This window comes from Pezoporus occidentalis, unplaced genomic scaffold, assembly GCF_034315485.1.
Source record: "Pezoporus occidentalis ecotype Australia unplaced genomic scaffold, CSIRO_AGI_Poc_V1 ctg86, whole genome shotgun sequence".
NCBI classification, from domain to species: domain Eukaryota; kingdom Metazoa; phylum Chordata; class Aves; order Psittaciformes; family Psittacidae; genus Pezoporus; species Pezoporus occidentalis.
The window spans coordinates 8,877,464-8,897,280 of record NW_026916220.1 but is presented as its reverse complement, the minus strand read 5'-3'; the positions used below and the strand labels follow the sequence as shown (position 1 = coordinate 8,897,280).

At 38.0% G+C, this 19,817-nt stretch overlaps 1 protein-coding gene across 1 annotated transcript in view; it reads left to right on the top strand.

Annotated features, from left to right (window-relative positions):
* Positions 1-18,939, top strand: part of LOC134156392 (atrial natriuretic peptide receptor 2-like) — a 37,425-nt gene extending 18,486 nt beyond the window's left edge. The window contains exons 9-23 of the mRNA XM_062604394.1: positions 184-331; positions 1,685-1,771; positions 2,017-2,160; positions 2,822-2,943; positions 4,640-4,781; positions 8,313-8,361; positions 9,490-9,594; positions 10,542-10,661; positions 11,525-11,618; positions 12,415-12,502; positions 13,276-13,415; positions 14,599-14,751; positions 15,686-15,784; positions 17,364-17,455; positions 17,970-18,939. Of these exons, the coding sequence (XP_062460378.1) occupies positions 184-331; positions 1,685-1,771; positions 2,017-2,160; positions 2,822-2,943; positions 4,640-4,781; positions 8,313-8,361; positions 9,490-9,594; positions 10,542-10,661; positions 11,525-11,618; positions 12,415-12,502; positions 13,276-13,415; positions 14,599-14,751; positions 15,686-15,784; positions 17,364-17,455; positions 17,970-18,134 (1,748 nt within the window). The 3' untranslated portion in view covers positions 18,135-18,939. The remainder of the gene's footprint in view (positions 1-183; positions 332-1,684; positions 1,772-2,016; positions 2,161-2,821; positions 2,944-4,639; positions 4,782-8,312; positions 8,362-9,489; positions 9,595-10,541; positions 10,662-11,524; positions 11,619-12,414; positions 12,503-13,275; positions 13,416-14,598; positions 14,752-15,685; positions 15,785-17,363; positions 17,456-17,969) is intronic.
* Positions 18,940-19,817: the final 878 nt, after the last annotated feature.

Here is a 19,817-nt window from a genome sequence, read left to right as displayed (position 1 = left end):
AAAGTTCTGTGGCAATGAATCACCTCTGGAACTTTTTACTTTTGGCTTTCTGTCTTAATGTAAACAAGACCAGCCAAAATGCAAATATTTGCAGAATTCCTTATATTTGTCTGCCTCTGGAGTCTCTACCTTGCCAATAACATGCATCTTCGGGTGCTTTTTCTCATCCCACATCCCATTTAGATCGCACAGTACAGAGAGCAATGGGAAGCATCATGAGTGCTCCCCCAGTACCCAGTGCATCCAATGCTAGCTGTATCACAGCTCTGAGCTCCTGCACAGCTGCTGCTAACGTGTCCAGGAAACAGTACTTCACCCAGACTGGGAGATAGTAAGTCAATATATTACTCGTTTAATGCGTTGCCTATTATACCATAGTTTCGCCTTTCTTTCTGGTTCTTGCCACTTTTTACTGTTGACAGAGTAAAAGCTTGCATTTATCTTGTTAGATCAAATTCAGTAAGTTAATACCATGATCTGACTTCTATACCATACACTGGCTGTGGAATATCTTACATCTAGTCTTCTGTTTTTTCTAGTCTTCTGCCCTTTTTCTAAAATGTGGGCAGAGAGCAGCTAGGTTCTTTGCACTAAAAAGTGGCATCCTATGCAGTAGCATATTAAAAATCTTGTCCTTAAACCAGCTAATATGGCTGAAAATACTGAGCATTTCACCTCTGGATCACACTATGTGCATTTTATAATACTATATGGCAAAGAGTATAGCCATATTCCGCTATCCAGAAAGCAATTTTCCACATAAAAATAATACAAGTAGGGGGTAAGGACAGAACATGCGCAAAGATAAAAGTAATATCTACCATTTGTATACACAGGGCAGGATCTGTGCTTTGCAGGGTAGAGGAGCTTACTTAGAATCTTCAGCTTAGGGGAGCAGCTGCTTTTTCAGCATAGATCACTGTTCTGGAAAAATGACAGCCACTTCATTGATAAGGCACTGTGTCTAGCATAGATGCTTATAGATAGTGAGCATTTTTGCTGTTTCTTTCTGAATGATGACATTTTCATCATCATCATCTTCCTTGGATGAGTCAAAGTCAATCACATTCATCAAGGGTGAAAGGTGTAAGAATGGGACATCAGTCTCCTCAATGAAGCACCTACATCTGCTACACCAGAGCCCCTGTTCTATTTGTATGGTGGGTAACACTTAAATTCCTGCATGTTTCTCCACTGGATTCCTTTATTATTCCAAGGAAAGTTGCTCTGCTGTCTATCAAACTTAGCTGATTCATCACAGTGAATGCTTCATCTGATGAAAACAAAAGGATGTTAAATATCAATGATGGGTCTTCAAAACAGTACACAGAAGCAACAGATAGAAGGAATTTCACTGCATGTGTTTCTCTATCTCTGACATTTTCTTTTGCTGCTGCTCCATCAAACTGCCTCAACTGACTAACAGTCTTACATTCTAAATGTCATCCACAGATCAAGGATGCTTGAGTATAATATCTAATGTTTCCCTTACCCTACAAAGAAGACCCTGTCACCTGTCATATACTCAGATTTACACCCATATATGCACATGCTTAAATTCTGTGCCTCACGTCTAGAGCTATGAAGCTGCCCACTGCAGAAGAAATATCCAGTCCATTTTCATAGTCTGTTGGGTTATGAAGTTGGCCTAAAACTCTGTCAACAGCATTTCATTCTGTTTCAGTGATGGTAGAAGAGTGGCCATAAAAAAAATAATGAAGAAGGCATTCACGCTGTCCAAATCCATACGCAAAGAAGTGAAACAAGTGAGGTAAGAAGTGAAACCTGAGAATTGTATGTTGTTCCCTTTTACACTGGTTCTTTAAGGGTTCCAATCTGTCCAAATGTGACTGTTAATTCATGTTCCTCTTTTTTTCAAACTTTGTTTTAACACCTGTTTTACTTTTGTCTCTACCTTGTGAGACAAGGCACTTGGTTTTCCAGTTACCCTACAAAAAGCAGGAGGTATAGCCATGAAAATTGCAGGTGTGCTTTGATTTCTGTTGATTTTCACAGGGAACTTGACCATCCTAATCTCTGCAAATTCATTGGAGGTTGTATAGAAGTGCCAAATGTTGCCATTGTGACAGAGTACTGCCCCAAAGGCAGCTTGAGTGATGTTCTACTCAATGAAGACGTTCCTTTGAACTGGGGTTTCAGGTACAAAAAACCTCCTGAAAAGCTACATGAAACAAACTGTGCCATGTGTAGTTTAGGACAAGGTGTTTATTTTAGATAAAGTCCTTGGATAGACAGCTTGCACTGTGACATGGAGAGAATGAAAAGAAAGAAATTGAATTTAAATATGCATCTCAACTTGTCTTCTGGATTTTTGAGCAATCATATCTTTAGTGATGGACATGCTAAGCCAATGACTTTTCACCCAAGTCCAGTTATACTGCAAAACTGCTTTTAAACCTTTTATCTCAAGTAGCTTCATTTTGTTCTGAAATATCTTTAGCATTCCCATTTTATTAAAAAACAAGACAGAAAATAAAATTTGAGAAAATAATGTAAGAAACTTAATAAAAAATTCTTTTTCTTGTAAATATTTGGACTCCCTCTCAAGGATACAGAGTTAGTGGGAATTTCTAGAAGAAACTATCCTAAAAGAGACTAATGTTCTGTGGACTCAGACAAACTGAGTGGGAGTTAAGGGCTTTCAACAACCCACTGTAAGTGTTTTGGTAAAATGAGCATGGGGACACAAACTGAAAGCTACTGCAGTCACAGAGAAGTTTCCTGACAACTTCAGTGAGCTTTAGAGCCATTTAAGTGGAGGTTCATTGGAAATACTAGCTCACTGATTTTTGTCTTTCAGGTTTTCTTTTGCTACTGATATTGCACGAGGAATGGCTTATCTTCACCATCACAAAATGTATCATGGACGGCTGAAGTCCAGTAACTGTGTTATAGATGACCGATGGGTTTGTAAAATAACAGGTAAAAAGAAGACACAAAATTTCGAAACTTTCCAGCTAACCCACTAATGCATATCCATTTCACACTCAGTCCTCCTCCCAGGCACTTCCATGTTGACATTTCATGTGGAAATGCTGACTATGCCAGACTTTACTATAACTCTCTCATCTTGAAGCAAGTTTCGTGTTATATTACCATGTCAAGTCATTTATCATGTGTCACTGATGCACACAGCAGATCCCAGAAATGATTGAGTCCATCAACATCAGTCTGACCAGAAATTCTGTCTCATTCTCAGTTTTGATACAGGGAGAAAACTTGAGGCATGGACAGTGCTGTGAACACATGTAGTAATGCTGACTGATTGATAAACACAAGATAGTTTCATGGAGAAAACCAGAATCAAGTCAGACCTTTTCAGTCCTGCACAAAAAACTAAATTGAATTATCCTAGCAAGAACTACAGGTCTGGTCTGCTCCTGGGTAGGGGAAGACAGCTTGTGAGGACAGAAAAACCCCTGGAGAGTCTAGTTTAGTTTGCAGCTGCCAAAGGGAATGAAAGCAGTGATCATCTCTTCTGCTTCTTTCCCAAAGTAGTTATCACACTGTCTAACCCACAGTCATATCAAAACCAGCAGCAACACATTTGTCTTTCAATGGTTCATCCTATGACTATGTCTCCTTCACAGGGTCATGCCTTCTTCTCCAACTCAGTATCCTGCTTAGTATCCTGCTGCTCAGTATCTCCAACTTAGTATCCTGCTGCTTTCAGAACTGCTTAGAACCTTTTCTGGAGAAAAGCACAAAGAATTGAGATAGCTGGATTGTATCAACTGTACCACAGTAGCACAGCTCTTCTGAATTAAGTGGGATCTCTGAACTTGTTCAGAATTTAACTGGTGGCACTGCAGAGATTTCAAATATTCATGGTGTATCTGGATGCAATAATGTTAAAGATAGCTCACAAATAGCCAATGTGGGAGCTATTTGAAAACCTCCAATAACCTCCAACATAAAGAATGAAGTTCTAGGACCATATTAATTAAAGGTTATTCCAGACAAACCCAGACATCTGCATCGTGCCTTCCCATCCACCTGCATCGTGCCTTCCCATCCACTCAGCAGAGTGCTGTTTACATCAGAAAGAAAACTGAAATCAGTTGGCTTTTTCTCCTCTTCAGTGCTGAGTCACATGCTGGGACTCTCTTCTATGTTATATTAAAAGTATACCTGCAAAGATGTTTCACATTTATGCTGCTTTTGTTTTGAAGCTGATGGTGTGCAAGTAAAGCCCACCATCTGATGTTCAATAGTTCTGGTCTATCTAAACTATAATTAGCAACCTGCCATCACAGATAAAGATCAGGGGATGAATAGGAGAGGAACCTACATTTGCAAGCTAACTCTTACACTGAAATGAGCCTGTTTTCTGAATATAATTTTATAAAATCATAAAATAATTCTGATTGGAAGGAACCATGTAGTTCAACTTGCCTGCTATCATGTAGTCTAACCCAAATATTTATTTTCCAGATCCTATATTTGCAATTGCATTAAGGGGATGAGACCACCAGACACACACTATTTTTAGACTAAGATGTGTATTTCAAATAAGGAAAATTAATTCCTTTAGATTAGTTCTGTTACTGCCTACTAATGCATGTGTTTCAGAGAAGTACCCATTGAATAGTTTGCTTCCTGTTTTCTTCCATGTTAGATTATGGCTTGCAGTCATACAGAAAAGAAGATTTTCTGGAGGGGTCAAGCTCATACCAGCAGCATTTGACACAGATTTACACAGCTCCTGAAATCCACTCCCTTTCAGACTATGAACCCAATTCTATGACAGATGTCTACAGGTAGTTAATTTTTGCTCTTTCTCACAATTAATAATCTAACCTCAATTGAGTATTCTTTAATCACAGTTAGGCTCAGCATAATTCTGTGGTCACCCTGGTAAATGTTTGGTTGTACATTTAAAAGCATCAGTCTTGGAATACAGAACAGAGAAGAGATCACAGGATCTTCTCTTTCAAGGGTGTTAACCAAATACTGAATTCATTGACATCATATAAATGCAGATTTGGCCTCATAATTTATAAGGAGTTACTCTGGACTGGTAGATTACAAAGGAATAAAAATCTGCTGTTATCTAGTAATCTGTTTTTGTTGCCATTTCTTATGAAAAAGCAGATTGTTTTCAATAATGGCAATACTTTAAAAGTTAATAGCGTCAATTTTCTAGAATGTCATAATGCACATACACAACCCATAATTCTGTAATTACTGTCAATACGTTATTTTGCTGTATAGACACCGTCACAATGTTTGGTTTGCAGTGAAAAAAAGAGGTAGGAAAAAGGAAATAGATACACTAGTGAATAGCTTCATTCCTTTCCTTTTGAAAACCTTTATAGGAGATCACTTTGCAGTGTCATATTTAGCTATCAGATTTAGCCTTGACAGTGATGGATAGTTTCTATCCAAACACTTTTCAGATAACAGGATTACGATTGAATTTTCAGAAAATAATAATCTGATGACAAAGTCATTGAACTAGGTTTAAAAAAAAACAAACCTATACTTATTAGTTCTCATGTGATTTTTCTGTGTAAGTATAAAAACCACTGTGTTCTTCTTGTATTCTATTTCATGACAATTATACTTCCTCTGTCTGCTTATTTCCAGTACTTTGCTAAAAGCATTTGAAAGGGGGAAATGCAGAATGGTACTACAGGATATTTCTGGCCCTTTTTTCTTACTTCTTGTTGCTACATTCCCAGACCAGCAGAAGTTTTCTATTTCCTGGTGACTTTGGTAGCTAGCAGAATGTAAAGAACTGGAATTCAGTTAGAGACTGAAATGCTCATAGGGCGACACAGCTAAGCATAAGAAGGCATGATTATTAGCACAGTTTATCAACAGCATTTACCAAAGTGTAGCTATTATTGCTTTTTAGCAAAAAAATGAGTTTTACTCTGGCTAGCCCTAGGCCACAACAAATTCTTACTGTCTTAAGTAATTGTTACAGGGCTTTCATTGAAGAACTAGTAGCAGAAATAGAAAACATTGTTTAAGTCTTCCCCTTTTTTCAATTAGGATTCATTAAAAATTATATAAAGACATAATTTTATAAATAAGATTTACTGGATTAATACATGTTATTCCCTTGTAAAAAATGTATGCTTATGCAATGTGCTTGAACATTATTAATTGTAGTCCATTCTGTAATGTTATGTGAGCAATAATTTGAAGTTTCATGGTATTTATATCTATAAGTTTAAACATGACTTTAGAATTGTCTTCAGAATAGCTCAGGTAACAGCAGTTTGTCACTGTGTTGATATTTCTGACTGTTGTCATTTGTCCTGTGTCAGTCTTTACTTTTCCAACATTCACTGGTCTTAGGAAGTATTGTTCTCCAAGTAAGCAGTAATTTTAGGATTGCCTTATAAATTGCAGTTTATTGTTGCCCCACAACCAGCAGACATTCTGTAAAATGTTTCCTCAGTGCTCATCTGGTTTACACATGGCCCCTGTTCAGGTTAGGTACCATTACTTGACTCTGCAGTCAACCTGGCCTCCTGAAGCTATTTCTTGCCAAAGCACTCCCCTTAAAATAGTGCTAAGAGCTGGTTCACTCATATCATGGATGACTACAATGACCTTTTGACAGATTCAGTGAATGCTTGCTAAATCCATCTTGCTCTCAGTCCCATGTCTGCAAAATCCAGGTCTTCTTTTGTTATTGCAGTTAATCTTTTCTTGGTGAAAAAAAAGAAAAAAACAGTAAGAAATGAAAACAGAAAAGACAGAAGAGCAACATACAGTCAGGGAAGAAAGGAAGAGATGTACCATGTAGCATTAAAAGGGTAGTCTTCTTAACTGAGCTATTTTTCAGAACCTGCATTCTAACACAATTGAGGTTTGATGATGTGAGCATGTGCTAAGCCTTCTTGATATATGTATGTGAGCTTATTGGGCCAGGGAGCAGTGTCCCAGTCCTGGAATCCTTAGTTTTTATCTGTGTCCATTAGTATTCCAGAAGGTATGGCCCAAATGAAAAATGAGTAGCAACTGCAGGAGTGTCCCTTGCAATTTTGTGTGCTTTTACAGATGAATCACTTGTTTTTAAAGTTCCTCAGGGAATGTGTTGGTCAGATGGGAAAGCTAAAATGGAAATGAGAACAGGAGCATGAAAGCAGCTCCTCTTTGAGCTGAAGAGGCTGTTTCCAGTCACAGTTTCTCCTAGATTGGCTTCTCCTGAGTTGCAATTGTTATGTGAATTTCACTATCCACTATGTTAGGACTTTTTTTGAGCAGTGTTGCTAAAGCTGAACAAAATCAGTACTGCTTTTATCAGAGTGACCATCATGTAAGTACTCTCCTTGAAAATCTGTTTCAGCTTTGCTTTCTCACCAGGATTGCTATTCCTTTCTACTACCGAATAACCCCCAAATTAACACATGAATCTCATCAGATTAATTTCTACAGTATTCAGTGTAGTTCATATGCATTATTTTATTTGCCAGTGGTGGTCCACAAGTGGACTGAAAGATAAATAGACATACCCCTTATATAGGCAGAATTCTTTACCAAACAGAGCAACCCTTAGCAAAACAGCAGATTGCAAGCACCATAAAAATAAATGTTATTAAGTAGTGATGCATGCTGAGAGTTAATTATTACATAGTTTAAATACACAAAAAGCCAAGAGCATCTTTATCAGGAGTGCTGACTAGAGAAGGTGCTGGCTTCTTAGAAATCACTGTTCTAGATCTTCAGTGTCTTCATTGAGGAAACTGAACACCTAGTTGTTATTCCACTTTTTTGCATTCTTCACCCTTGATGAATGTGTTTGGCCTTGGTTCATCAGAGGAAGAAGATTATGATGAAAATGTAATTCAGAAAGAACAAGCAAAAATACTGACTGTAAAAGATATACTCTGGACATGCTGTTCTCATTGACTATGGAGATTCACCAAAATGCTGAAAAGAAGCTACTCCTCCAGGTGATGATACTGATGAACCTGCTTCTGCTTGTTGGCTACAGCACAAACCTGTTCTGTATGTTTAATTGGTAGATATTATGTAAGTCCCTGAACATAACCCCTATAGATTCCACTAATTCTTCCAGGGAAAATTGCTTTGCTGTCCATTAAATTCAAATGCTTCATCTCTGAGACTCGTAAATGTGAGAGGAGACTGCAATGAAGTGATCATTGACAGATCTCTGAAAACACAGATAGCAACACCGTTGCTAACCTTCCTTTTGGGATACTGGGCTTTCAGTCATAAAATAGGGAGGAATAAGAAATCATGGAAAGATAAAATCACTGACTCCATTAACTGTTATTTCATTGAAATTTCGGTTTCTTTTTATTCTGCAGTTATGCCATCATTTTACTAGAAATTGCCACAAGAAGTAACCCTATGCCAGTAAGTAAAGATGAACTGTGAAGTTTACTTGACAACTTTACTTAGGTTCTGCTGAAGATACAAACCAAACTCTGAGTAATTGCACCTTTGATTTATTTTTTGAGTGTGTGTTTTCCTTTTGATTTTGTGGGAGTAAGTTCAGTTCCAAAGGGTTATGCAGTCAGGGCTTCCTCGTGCATCTACCAATCTTGCTTTCAGGACTTTGAAGAAGAGTGTATAAAAAAAATAATGTAACTCCAGGACTGCCTTTTGGTTAGCTATGTGAGGCTTAATGGTGGTTGGGGGCTTGGAGCAGTAAGGTATGCTGCAACAACCTTTTTCTGCTGTTGTTCCTTCCCTTTTTTTCCATGCAGTCTTACAGTGATAAAAATAAGCTAGAAGAGCAAACGAGCTGCTCTCCATGAGCAAAATGTCTACTTTGTACCTGTCTTGTGATCAGTGCTAAATGGCAAACACAAAAAAATGCACCTTTAACTTGAAACCAGATGTTGTGGATGCATAAGCATATTCTGCCTGAAGTAATTTAAGAAGAATGTAACAATGAATCATAGAATCATAGAATGGTTTGGGTTGGAAAGGACCTTAACATCATCAAGTTCCAACCCTCCTGCTATGGGCAGTGGTGCCTCACGCTAGACCATGTCGGCCAAGGCTCTGTCCAACACAGCCTTGAACACTGCCAGGGATGGAGCATTCACCACTTCTCTGGGCAACCTGTTCCAGTGTCTCACCACCCTCACAGTAAAGAACATCTTTTGTATGAAGACCTGAATCTGCCATTCTTTCATTTCTAATAGTTTGTGATAGTACACCAGTGTAGGCCTTGTGGTTTCTCAAAAGTTTCTCAATATCTTGCCAGGTATTCATTTATTTCAAAAGTTTTTTACCTCTTATAAACACTGAGATTAAAGTCTTTCAGCCTTGAAAAAGCTTTTCCACAACACCTTCCATTTAGACTGAGTTACATCTTTTTTTTTTTTTTTTTTTTATTTCCTATGTAAAAAAGCTGATCTGGAAGTGACAATGAAGACATCATAAAAGTAATGATGATCACAGGAATATGTTTTCAATGGGTAGTATGAAAAACACACCACTTATTTCAACCCTGCTTAATCCCTTTTTCTCTAGAAAGATGATGTGCATTCAGGTGAATATTCTTCGTGCCCCCCTTTGGCAGAATTAATTTCAGGAAAGGCTGAGAATTCTTGCCCATGTCCCACAGATTACGTAGAGGTGAGTGAGACAGATACAATATTTTGTACAAATATTCTTTACTGAAGTGAATTTAAGACATGTTCCAGAAGTCTTATGGTAATATTACCTTTGATGAATGGAAACAACCCAGGAGCAAAGTACATCTCAAACAAAGCACAATGAAATGCTTTAATATCCTGTCATTCTGAAAAATTGAATATTTCTGTTGTCCCTTCAAATTGTCGGTGTAATAGATGATGGTTTTAATATTAAATTGTTGGGGTTTGTGCATTTTAACTTTATTTAAAGTGATTAGTTCTATACATATTTTATATTAATAATATCTATTTAGATTACTGGCAAAGGACTTCCAAGTAGTGAAGCATGTGTCTCAGACAAAGTATGAGTTTGGTTTGATCCTCATGAAAAGGAACTATGTGTTCAGTAGCCTCAAGCTGTCTAATAAAACAAAGTACACTCCTTCCCACTTCAATTAAATCACAAGACTGCAGCATCCTCATTCCAGCTTAAGAGCTATATAATTCACCTTTGGTGGCTTGTAGCACCCAAAATACAACAAACATTTCATAAGCACGCTGGATTTTTGTTGGGAGCTAACATTCTTAAGGATTAGTTGAAATTTTAATCTTTTGTGTATTTTGTGTACAGACAAGGCCTCTGAAAACAGTATGTGACTTCAACAACATAAGCGCAAGATGAGAACTTAAGCAGTGTTTGGCAGAAGGAATGTGATCATCTAATCCATTATTTCCTGCAGCAGCATTGTCATGAACTAACATCCTTCATTCAGCATAGATCTACAGAACTCCAGAGACCTCAGTATAGACCAGCCACATTTTGCCAGCTACGGATAGAGTTTCACATGCAGTTTGCACTGAGAAAATAGTAGTATTAATTAGAAACATTGCCTGTGTTTAGAATGACAAAATGCTGTTTGCTTTTCTCACTGTCTTTCTCTGCTGCAGTTAATCAGAAAGTGCAGAAAAAATAATCCAGCCCAAAGGCCTACATTTGAACAAGTCAAGAAAATGTTGTTCAAGATGAATCCTAATAAAGTTAGCCCTGTTGACATGATGATGACTCTGGTAAATCTAGTTTTTTAATCCAATCCAAGTCAACCTGCTCACTTGCAATAACTTTCACCTCTGTCCTTCAGGTCTTTTTTTTGATCTCATACCCCTTGTTTGATAAGAAAATCCAAAGTAATTCATTTACCTCTGATGGGCTGATTGTAGCTGCAGTTCTGCTTGAGAATCATCTTTCCTTCTCATTCTATTTCTGTAATTTTTTTCTTAACTTTCTCCACTTTTGGGTGCTTAATACTTTTGTTTCTTCAGTAAAATGTTTGGGTTTTAATGCACTCACAGGTAACCATATTTCCCTTTTCCAAGTGGCTTCGTATTGGTCTTACAGTACTGGGGAAACAGAATCCTTGAATGCCACAAACAGCATGTTTATGGACGGATTCTTGACAGAACATCTTAAGCACCTCATCATAAAAAGAGACTTGTCTCCACAGCCCACTGCATCACACAGAGCAAGGATGCAAAAAACATAGCATAGAAGGATAACTTATGAAACAACATTTTGAGCTTTTGATAAAAGACTGAGACTTCTGTACATTTGGTTTTGGTAACATATTTTAATCTATGTCTGCCTCTTGGTCTCTGCATTCAATTTGACCCCTAATGTTTAAATAGATTTTGAAAAGCCTGGAATTTGGCTCTACCCTCTTACATGTAAGCAACAATCTCAAGTCTAGACTCATAAATTTACCTAGGGAGAAATCTGATCTTTGGATTTGTAAGTCAAAATTATCTGTCTCAGACCTGAGCCTTTGCTTATCTGAATGTTTTGAAAGCAGAATCATTCAAATGTTTAAATCTTCTCCAACTATGAACCTGTTTCAGTAAAATAATTATTTTATTTAATTCTCTATGTTATTTAGATGGAGAAATACAGCAAACATCTGGAGATACTGGTTTCTGAGAGAACCCAGGATTTAATGCATGAAAAACAGAAGACTGATCGTCTGTTGTATAGTACGTTATATAGCAAAAATATTGGGTATTCTTAACAATAATCTGATTTTAACTGTTTAATTACAAATGGAAACCCTTTGATAGGTGATTCTTTAATAGATAACATTTAGTTGGCAATGTAATAGCAGACTTGTTTCTTGCAAAGCTGGAAAGATATTTCGGTGCTTTTAATAATTTACTCCTAAAGATTAGTGCACTCATCTGAGAGCTATGACTCCAGAATCCATAGTAATCTTACTCTGATCTTGCATGTTGGTCCTTTGTTACAGTTATATATGTTGGAAAATTGCTTTTTGGACTGAGGTTACTTTTGATATTAGTGTATCTTCTGGAATTCTACAAGAAAAAAGGGCTAAAGGAACAGTTATAACATCTAGGAGAAAAAAGGAAAATGCTGCAAAAAGTGCAAGATAGGAGAAATACATATCAAAAAAAATCAGATTAAAGGTAGTAAACAAACTTAACACAGGAAGAAAACAATAGCAAAGAATTGACAAAGAAAGAGTTAGTAATACCCCAAGTCACACTATTAGATTCTAACCTTACTCTTGCTTGGAAAGTATAGATACTGGTTTGTTTGAACTGAAGCTTATGGCTCATCTGAAAAATATGGACTTCTTACCAGTGAGATTTACTGTGAATTCTCACACTACAGCAGAGCAGATTTTGGTGCTTTCAACTTCAGGATATTTCACATTTATAAGCATTGATTTTATACCTTGAAAAAAGCATATTATGTTTATTGTATGCTTTTAACCATGTCAAAAGAGTAACAATATTTTACTTTCTACAACAGGTATGTTGCCGAAGCAAGTAGCAGATGATCTCAGGCAGGGAAAACATGCACAAGCTCAAAGTTACTTAAGTGCCACCATATTTTTCAGGTAAACAAAAATGAAAGACAGGATTAGAACTGACTCCTACTGAAGAGACTTCTAGACTCCTAGTAGACGTGAAGCTCCTAGATGAGTACAGAATTTCTGCCTACATGGCCATTTATTGTACTGCTGGCAGCATGTAATTCTGCAAATGAGTGTCCTTCAAAATTTTCACGTCTCCATTTTTCATTATAATTTATTAATTATAATTATAATTAATAATTAAGTGAAAAATGAGATTACTGTTGGGCTGTAGCACACAGTAACATGTCATTTTATGAGCGTTGCACACACATGCATGTATATTTCATAAGATAGGTCTAACTAAAGGTTCCAGCATTTAGCTGTGTAAAGGAAATGTGTCTATCCTTAGATTCCACATGGATTTACAGTCTACGACTTGTTATGTATGCACGAAGCAACATATAAATTGTATGTCTCCACTTGTCATAAATGAACAGCTATAAAATTCTCTTTTTTCAGTGGCACATAACCCAAAATTGAAGACAACTTAGTCTGTCATAGATTAAAGTCTATCTGTAAGAAGTGGTTTTCTGCATTTGTAAGCAAAAAGACTTAGGTCAGTCAGTCCTCTTGAATGGAAGGAGTCTCTTTTCCATTTAAGTACATTTCTGAAGACAAAACTATTCTGTAAGATCCTTAGTGAAAGAACACTGAAAAAGATGTAATTCCACTGACAAATTATTGCTGTGTATTTGGGATCACCAATCTGCAATGGTTAAAATAGTTGATAAGTTCTTTTTGTTGTGTTTTAACAGTGACATTGTTGGCTTCACTCAGCTGTCCAGCAGCAGCACACCTTACCAAGTGGTAGATCTCTTGAACAAGCTCTATACCACTTTTGATGAAATCATAGATAACTATGATGTCTATAAGGTGGAGACAATAGGAGATGCCTGTAAGTTCCTTGAGCTGTGGACAATAATGGGGCATGAGTATTTATTTCATCAGAATAGAGACTGATTTGATGTCAAGGAAGAACAGATGAAAGAGATTTGGAAAGTTTATTACCACTGGGAAGACCACACAAAACAGTTGAGGGAGAAGTCCTCACAGCAGAATCTAGAAGTTTTTGGATTAGACAGACAGGAAATCCTACAAGAGATGTGAAAAAAAAAAGCAGAAAAACACCCCAGTTTTTGTTGGGTTTTGTGTTTTGTGGTTTTGTGTTTTTTTTTCTGTGGCAAGGTTGAGCATTTTCTGGAGCATAAAATTCCTGAAAAAATGCACCGAAGGGATCCTGAAGATATCTCTTTCTTGTTCTACACAGTAAGAGTCAGTGCAGGAAGCACAGGAAAATGCCTAGTGGGAATCATTGTCTCTCTTTGTAATATCTGTCCAAAGACAAAAGGTGTTGAGCAGTCACTTCCCACTACCTGTCCCACTTCAAGCACCCTCAATGGAGGGTGGGAGGAAGAAAGGATAGAAGGGAATAAATCTTATATAAGTTCCTTAAGTAAGAAGGAAATCCAGCATTCTTCAGAGCTAGTGTAGAATCATAGAACCATAGAATCAACTAGATTGGAAAAGACCTTTAAGAGCAAGTTCAACCGTTACCCCAGGACTACCAAGTCCACCACTAAACCATGTCACTGGGAGCCTCCTCTAAGATAGATTTGAACACTTCCAGGGACAGTGGTGCCACCGCTTCCCTGGAAAGCCTGTTACAAACTCTGATCACCCTTTTGGTGAAGAAACTTTTCCTAGCATCCAGTCTAAACCTGTCCTGGCACACCTTGAGGCCATTACTTCTTGTCCTATCACTTGTTACATGGGAGAAGAGACCAGCGGCTTCTTCACTTCATCCTCCTTTAAGATAGTTGTAGAAAGTGATAAGTGCCTGCTGAGCCTTCTCTTCTCCAGACTGAACAGCCCAGTTCCCTCAGCCATTTGTCATAATTAATTACACACGTGAGCTGTTGCCCCCTCCTTCATTTGTTTCTGGCTTTCTCTGCTTAGCAGGCAAAACTTTGCCACAGAATATGAGGGAAAAGGGCTTTATTTTTTCTAGCTTAGGCAGCATCCTTTGGTAAATCTGCGTGTAATGCCAAACATTAACACAGTTGCATTGTTGTATTAAGATATGGTGGTATCAGGAGTACCCAAAGAGAATGGGATCCTTCATGCTGGTGAGATCGCAAGCATGGCTTTAGACCTTCTGGATGTCTGCAAGACTTTTAAGATTCCACACAAGCCCAGCACCCTCCTCAAGATAAGAGCAGGAACCCATTCAGGTATGTTGAGAGGGCTGCAAGAGCCCTTCTCTGGTTTAACAAATGTTTCTGGAGTGGCATTTCTTCTCTGTTAAAAATTAAGTTAATTTCTTGGCAGGGGATGGAACTCCTCATAGTAGTTTATTCTAACAGAATTTATTCCAACAGGATAAATTACTGGATAACTCAAATGTTGGGAACACAACACAAAATACAGCATTGGAAACATGACATGGCCCCAGTGCCTTTGCTGATTTCAGTGAGGACTTCCATTCTGTGCCTGTTACTTGTCCTTTTCAACTGTTCTCTCAAAACTAGGAGTTGCTTCTTACCTTTTTGATCTATCCTTCACTCTCAGACTTTCAGCTCCCTGATCTAAGCTGATGTGTGATTGCAAATCCTTGATAGACAGTCAGAGCTGGGTGTGTGCTGTGCAGCACAGCATCTGCAAATTGAGTGTCTTACATTGTCTCAGCAGGAGATCATACCTCTACATTTTAAAAGTCCCTGTGGATGACATGAAGGAATCAAAATGCTCATTATCTGCCATTATCATCAGCAGATTACTTCCTGTTCTTGCTCTTCTATATGATTAGTAAGCATTGCGTACACAGCTGCTATTGGCAGCATTCTTACCTCACTGCCCCTCAAAATATCCTGTCGTCATGTTGAAACATGGATCTGCAGGTTGCTTAATTCATGCACACTACCTACATCCCATCATCACTTTCTCCACCATCCTCTTTTGAGGCCCTTTTGCAATTTCCCCCATGGCTCTGGAAGCCTTCTAAAGTCAGAGGTATCACTCATAGAAGACAATTCTGACACTCAGTTTTTATCTTGTTAATGAATGAGATATAAGCTAACGTGGGATGCAGCCATGATACTTTATGACTGATTATGTGACTTATAGCCACAAATGTCTTGCCTTTTTTTTTTCTTTTTTCTTTAACAGGGGCAGTTGTAGCTGGAGTTGTTGGGACCAAAATGCCACGGTATTGTTTATTTGGAGATACTGTGAACACAGCTTCCAGGATGGAATCTACCAGTGAAGGTAATGATGAGCAAACTGCAGGTGTGGTTTTGACTATCCCTAAATGAGTTCTGGAAAAATGTTATTCTGAGTTTTGATTCCTGTGCTGTTTAAATGACTGCAAATCCTGTAAGGAGGGTGTTGATTTCTGGTCCAGTCTGCCTATTAGAAAATTATGCCAGTGATATTCTCTACAGCCTTTGTAACAAGATCCCCTCATTCCCCAAATCTCAAAAAGGGATTTTCATGTCTCTGAAGTATTAAAAAAAAAAAAAAAAAAAGTGAACATCAGATAAAATGAGAGGTAAGCAGGGCTGTTCACTGTTTCTATTCCTCCTTGGAATCCAGCTGGATTTATTAATACTTTTTATATTAGTATTTTATTATTTTGTGACTCCTCTTTTTCACTGATAATTTCCTCTAATGGAAAACAGAAGAGATGGTAGGACACCATGGGAGCTGTATCTGTCTTCAAGCAGTATAGAGGATCATATATGTGTCCTCCAGCAAAGTGATTAGACAGAAATCTCTAGAGAAACCATGGAGATATCCTCACTTTCACTTCTTCCTAGGAGATAACAGAGCTCCATGTTCAGTTAGCAAGCTTCATCTTTAGCCATCTCCTCCTCCTCCTTTCAAGCCCCTCGTATCATCTCATCTGGTTTAAAACTAATGCATTCAAAATCTGCTATTATCATTCTCCATATTTCATCTTTTGTTCTATATGCCAATCTGTTTCTCATATGGTGCATCAACACTAAAAACATAAGTATAAAGGCAGAGGTTTTTCTCTTTTAAGCCTTTGTCTTATCTCCTTCTTTCTCTAGCCATGCACATCTGAGGATCTCAAATTGCATTAACATGTTTTAACTGTAAGATGGTAACTTTAAAATAAATAATTACTAGCAATGTAAATTAAAATTGCTGCCAGCCTGAATCTGAGTGTTAGTGTCTTGTTCCCAAGCAGCATCACCAATTAAAAGATCACATACCTACTGGAAAGAATATTTCAGAAATATGTATCTGGCTATATCGAAACTTGTATTTCCTGGTCTACAGGGAGTGTTTTGAGACTTTCAATAAAAAAAAAAATTAAACAAACAAACAATAACAAAAAAGTGGATATTACAAACACATCATTTTCTGATACATGAAAAATCAGTAAGACTGATAGCCAGTCCTACTGTCATCTGTGATATTTTTAAAACAAAGAAACATAATGATTTACTCTGTGTCACAGAATGTTAAAGGCAAAAAACCCCAAGTGGTTACATATGGTTTTCTTTGCAAGATGAAAAGGGTGCTCGTCAGTAACTCCAGCCAGGCAGCTGTGAAAAGTAGACAAATAATCTTAGATGCAGGATGTAAAGAATCGTGTTTGTTGACAGCTGTGTATTTGTCCTGAGATGCTCTCACAAATAGGCCAGGATACGGGAACTTGTGTGTGAACATTTCAAATAACAGTAAGGGCAGCAAACACATAACAAAAGCAAGGGGGAGTTCATTAATGAGTCTTGAAGCCTTTGGCACACAGAGGGAACCAGGCCTGTCTCAGATTTTTTAATTGTTGCAATAATATGACAACTGTCTCTCTTTCCAGCTCTTAAAATACAGTGCAGTTCAAGCACATACCAGCTGTTGGAGCAGATTGGAGAGTATGTGTTAGTATGTCGTGGAAATTTACAAGTCAAGGTGGGTATGCAACATTTATATTCAGCTTTTCAGAGAGGAGAGTGTGAAAGTACTCTGGAGTCCCTGAATTTTAACCCATGCAGTCCTCTATGTCTCAGAGCCCTTGTGTTAGACCATTTTCTATCCCTGAAGAGTAGGTCCAGGTTTTATATCAGTACTAATTCCAATGGCTTTTTTCGTGGGACAACCCTGATAATTCAGAGGTGAAGTACGCAGCCAAATTTGGAACTATTGTGTGGCGATTTACTTTGTCATAACTGTTTGAAATCATCATAAGAGTTCCATAAGAGAATGAACATACTTCTGGACCCAGTTTTGGATGGGACTTCAAAGAACTGTTTTAGTTGGTAGTGCTGCTACTGTCTATTAACTAAGTTTCATGTGTCAGTTTTCCTGTATGTAAAATGGCTAACAGGCACAGCAGCCTCTTTTGGGGACTTTATGTGAATTGTAATAAGATTATTGCATAGATGATGGGTAATATTATAACCCCAGGACTCATTTTCTTCCTTAGGGGAAAGGAGACATGGTAACATACTGGCTGGAAGGTAAGAAAGCCGCTGCCACCCAGAAGGCAGTCACCAGCACTTCTGTGACTCGTCAGGACCCCAACAGAGCTTCATTTAGTTCGATACCAGGTGTCCTTCCCAGTGATCCTCTCCCAAGTCCTGCTTACTAGCCCCTCTCTAACCCCAGCATCCATCCTGCTTTCAGTCTGTTAGGTCATTTTTTTTAGAAAGTAAGGAAAGATTATGCCTCTTTGGCCTTGTGGGTGTATTAGCTCAGACTTTATTCGCAGGTATCTTTTTCCCACCAGTGGCAGGAAAAATACAAAAGAGGAAAAACTTATCTCAAGGAATGATACATAAGAATGGTTCACCAGCTGCTAGGGCAGAAAGTAGCTCCCAGTGTTACTTGTTGGTGTGGTTTTGCTGGATAATCCCCTGACAGCAGCCTCCATCACTCCAAAACTAGCTGGCTGGGCATTCCAGCCTGTAAACTGCTTCCACAGGAAAGAAGGAAACAGTGTATTGCTATTTAGTGGTATGAGAAACTTTGTGGTTCTGATTGGTTTTGTGCTGCGAATGGGAAAAAATGAGATGTGTATTGTGTAAGAAAGCAAGGCCCATTGGAAAAGGAGGATGAAGCAGTGCAGTCACAGTGGATACAAACTGGAACAGGAATTTATGCTCCTGTTTCTGTTTCATGTCCATTGCCTGGAGCATAGAAAGAACAACTAAGAAGAAAGTCAGATATTTCCGTAGAGTCAATGCTTAGTAATACCTGCCATCTTGGTAGAGAGATCTGGAAATCTTGGGAGAGAAATGAAAGACATTACATACTGTTAAACAGCAGAGAGTACTTTACAGCTGCTCTTGTCTTTGGCTGCTCTGAGATTTCTCTGAAAAACTGTCTTAATGTTTATTTGTATTAAGAAGTTGCTTTTGACTAAAGCAGTGGTGAACCTCCTATTGCTGTCTGTCTGACTGTGAAATCATGCAGCCCTCTGAGTCACTGTGTAATTTAGGACACTGTTTAGGAAAGGTCATTCCTGAGCAAGCATTTCCTGTAAAAAGAGACCTCTCACTACAAGCTGAGTAATCTGTTGATAAGAATGGTTCTGTAAGCACTGCTGGTGTTGACTTTCTTTAAAGACAAAATATGTGTACAATGGACCCTGTTTATACTTTTTAGGGTTTTATTTATCACAACAGATTACCTTTCACGGGTAATGTATTTTGAGGAGTTTAGCCAGTTTCAGTTGACCTGATTAACAGTCTGACAGAATTAGATACTTGAGGTACAGGAAGAAATGATACCAAGAGTCATAGCAGTTCCACTATATTGTGAGCTGAACTGGTCAAAGCTAACTGGGAGGAGGTATAAAGGAAGGACTAAGAGAGACAAAGCAGCATTTACTCCTCCTTATTCTGCTCCCTTACCCTTCATCCTGTCCCTGATCCTAAGTGCAAGTACAAAACCACAGATGTAGATGCAATTTTTCTGGTATAAATTTAGGTAGCTTAAACCAGTAGCTGAGTAGTTGTCCATGTTCCCATGTAGCTAGCATACTTTTAATGCTGAATATGTGCTGTGTGATAGTAATAGGAGAATCAAATTAAAGTCCTTCTTCAGCTTGTACTGTGGTAACTTGAGGTTTTTCAGAGATAATTAATAGACATAGAAAGGTAAATCCTTCTGAATTGTGGAAAGCTTATTTTAACTCCACAGAAAAATATAGAACATTCTGAGTAAAATTCTGTCTAAGAAAGAAGTCTGTGGGAATACTGTCACTTGAATGGGACCAGAATCTCAGCAAGGGATTTACACATAGCTGTACCTTCTAACATCAGATCCCAAC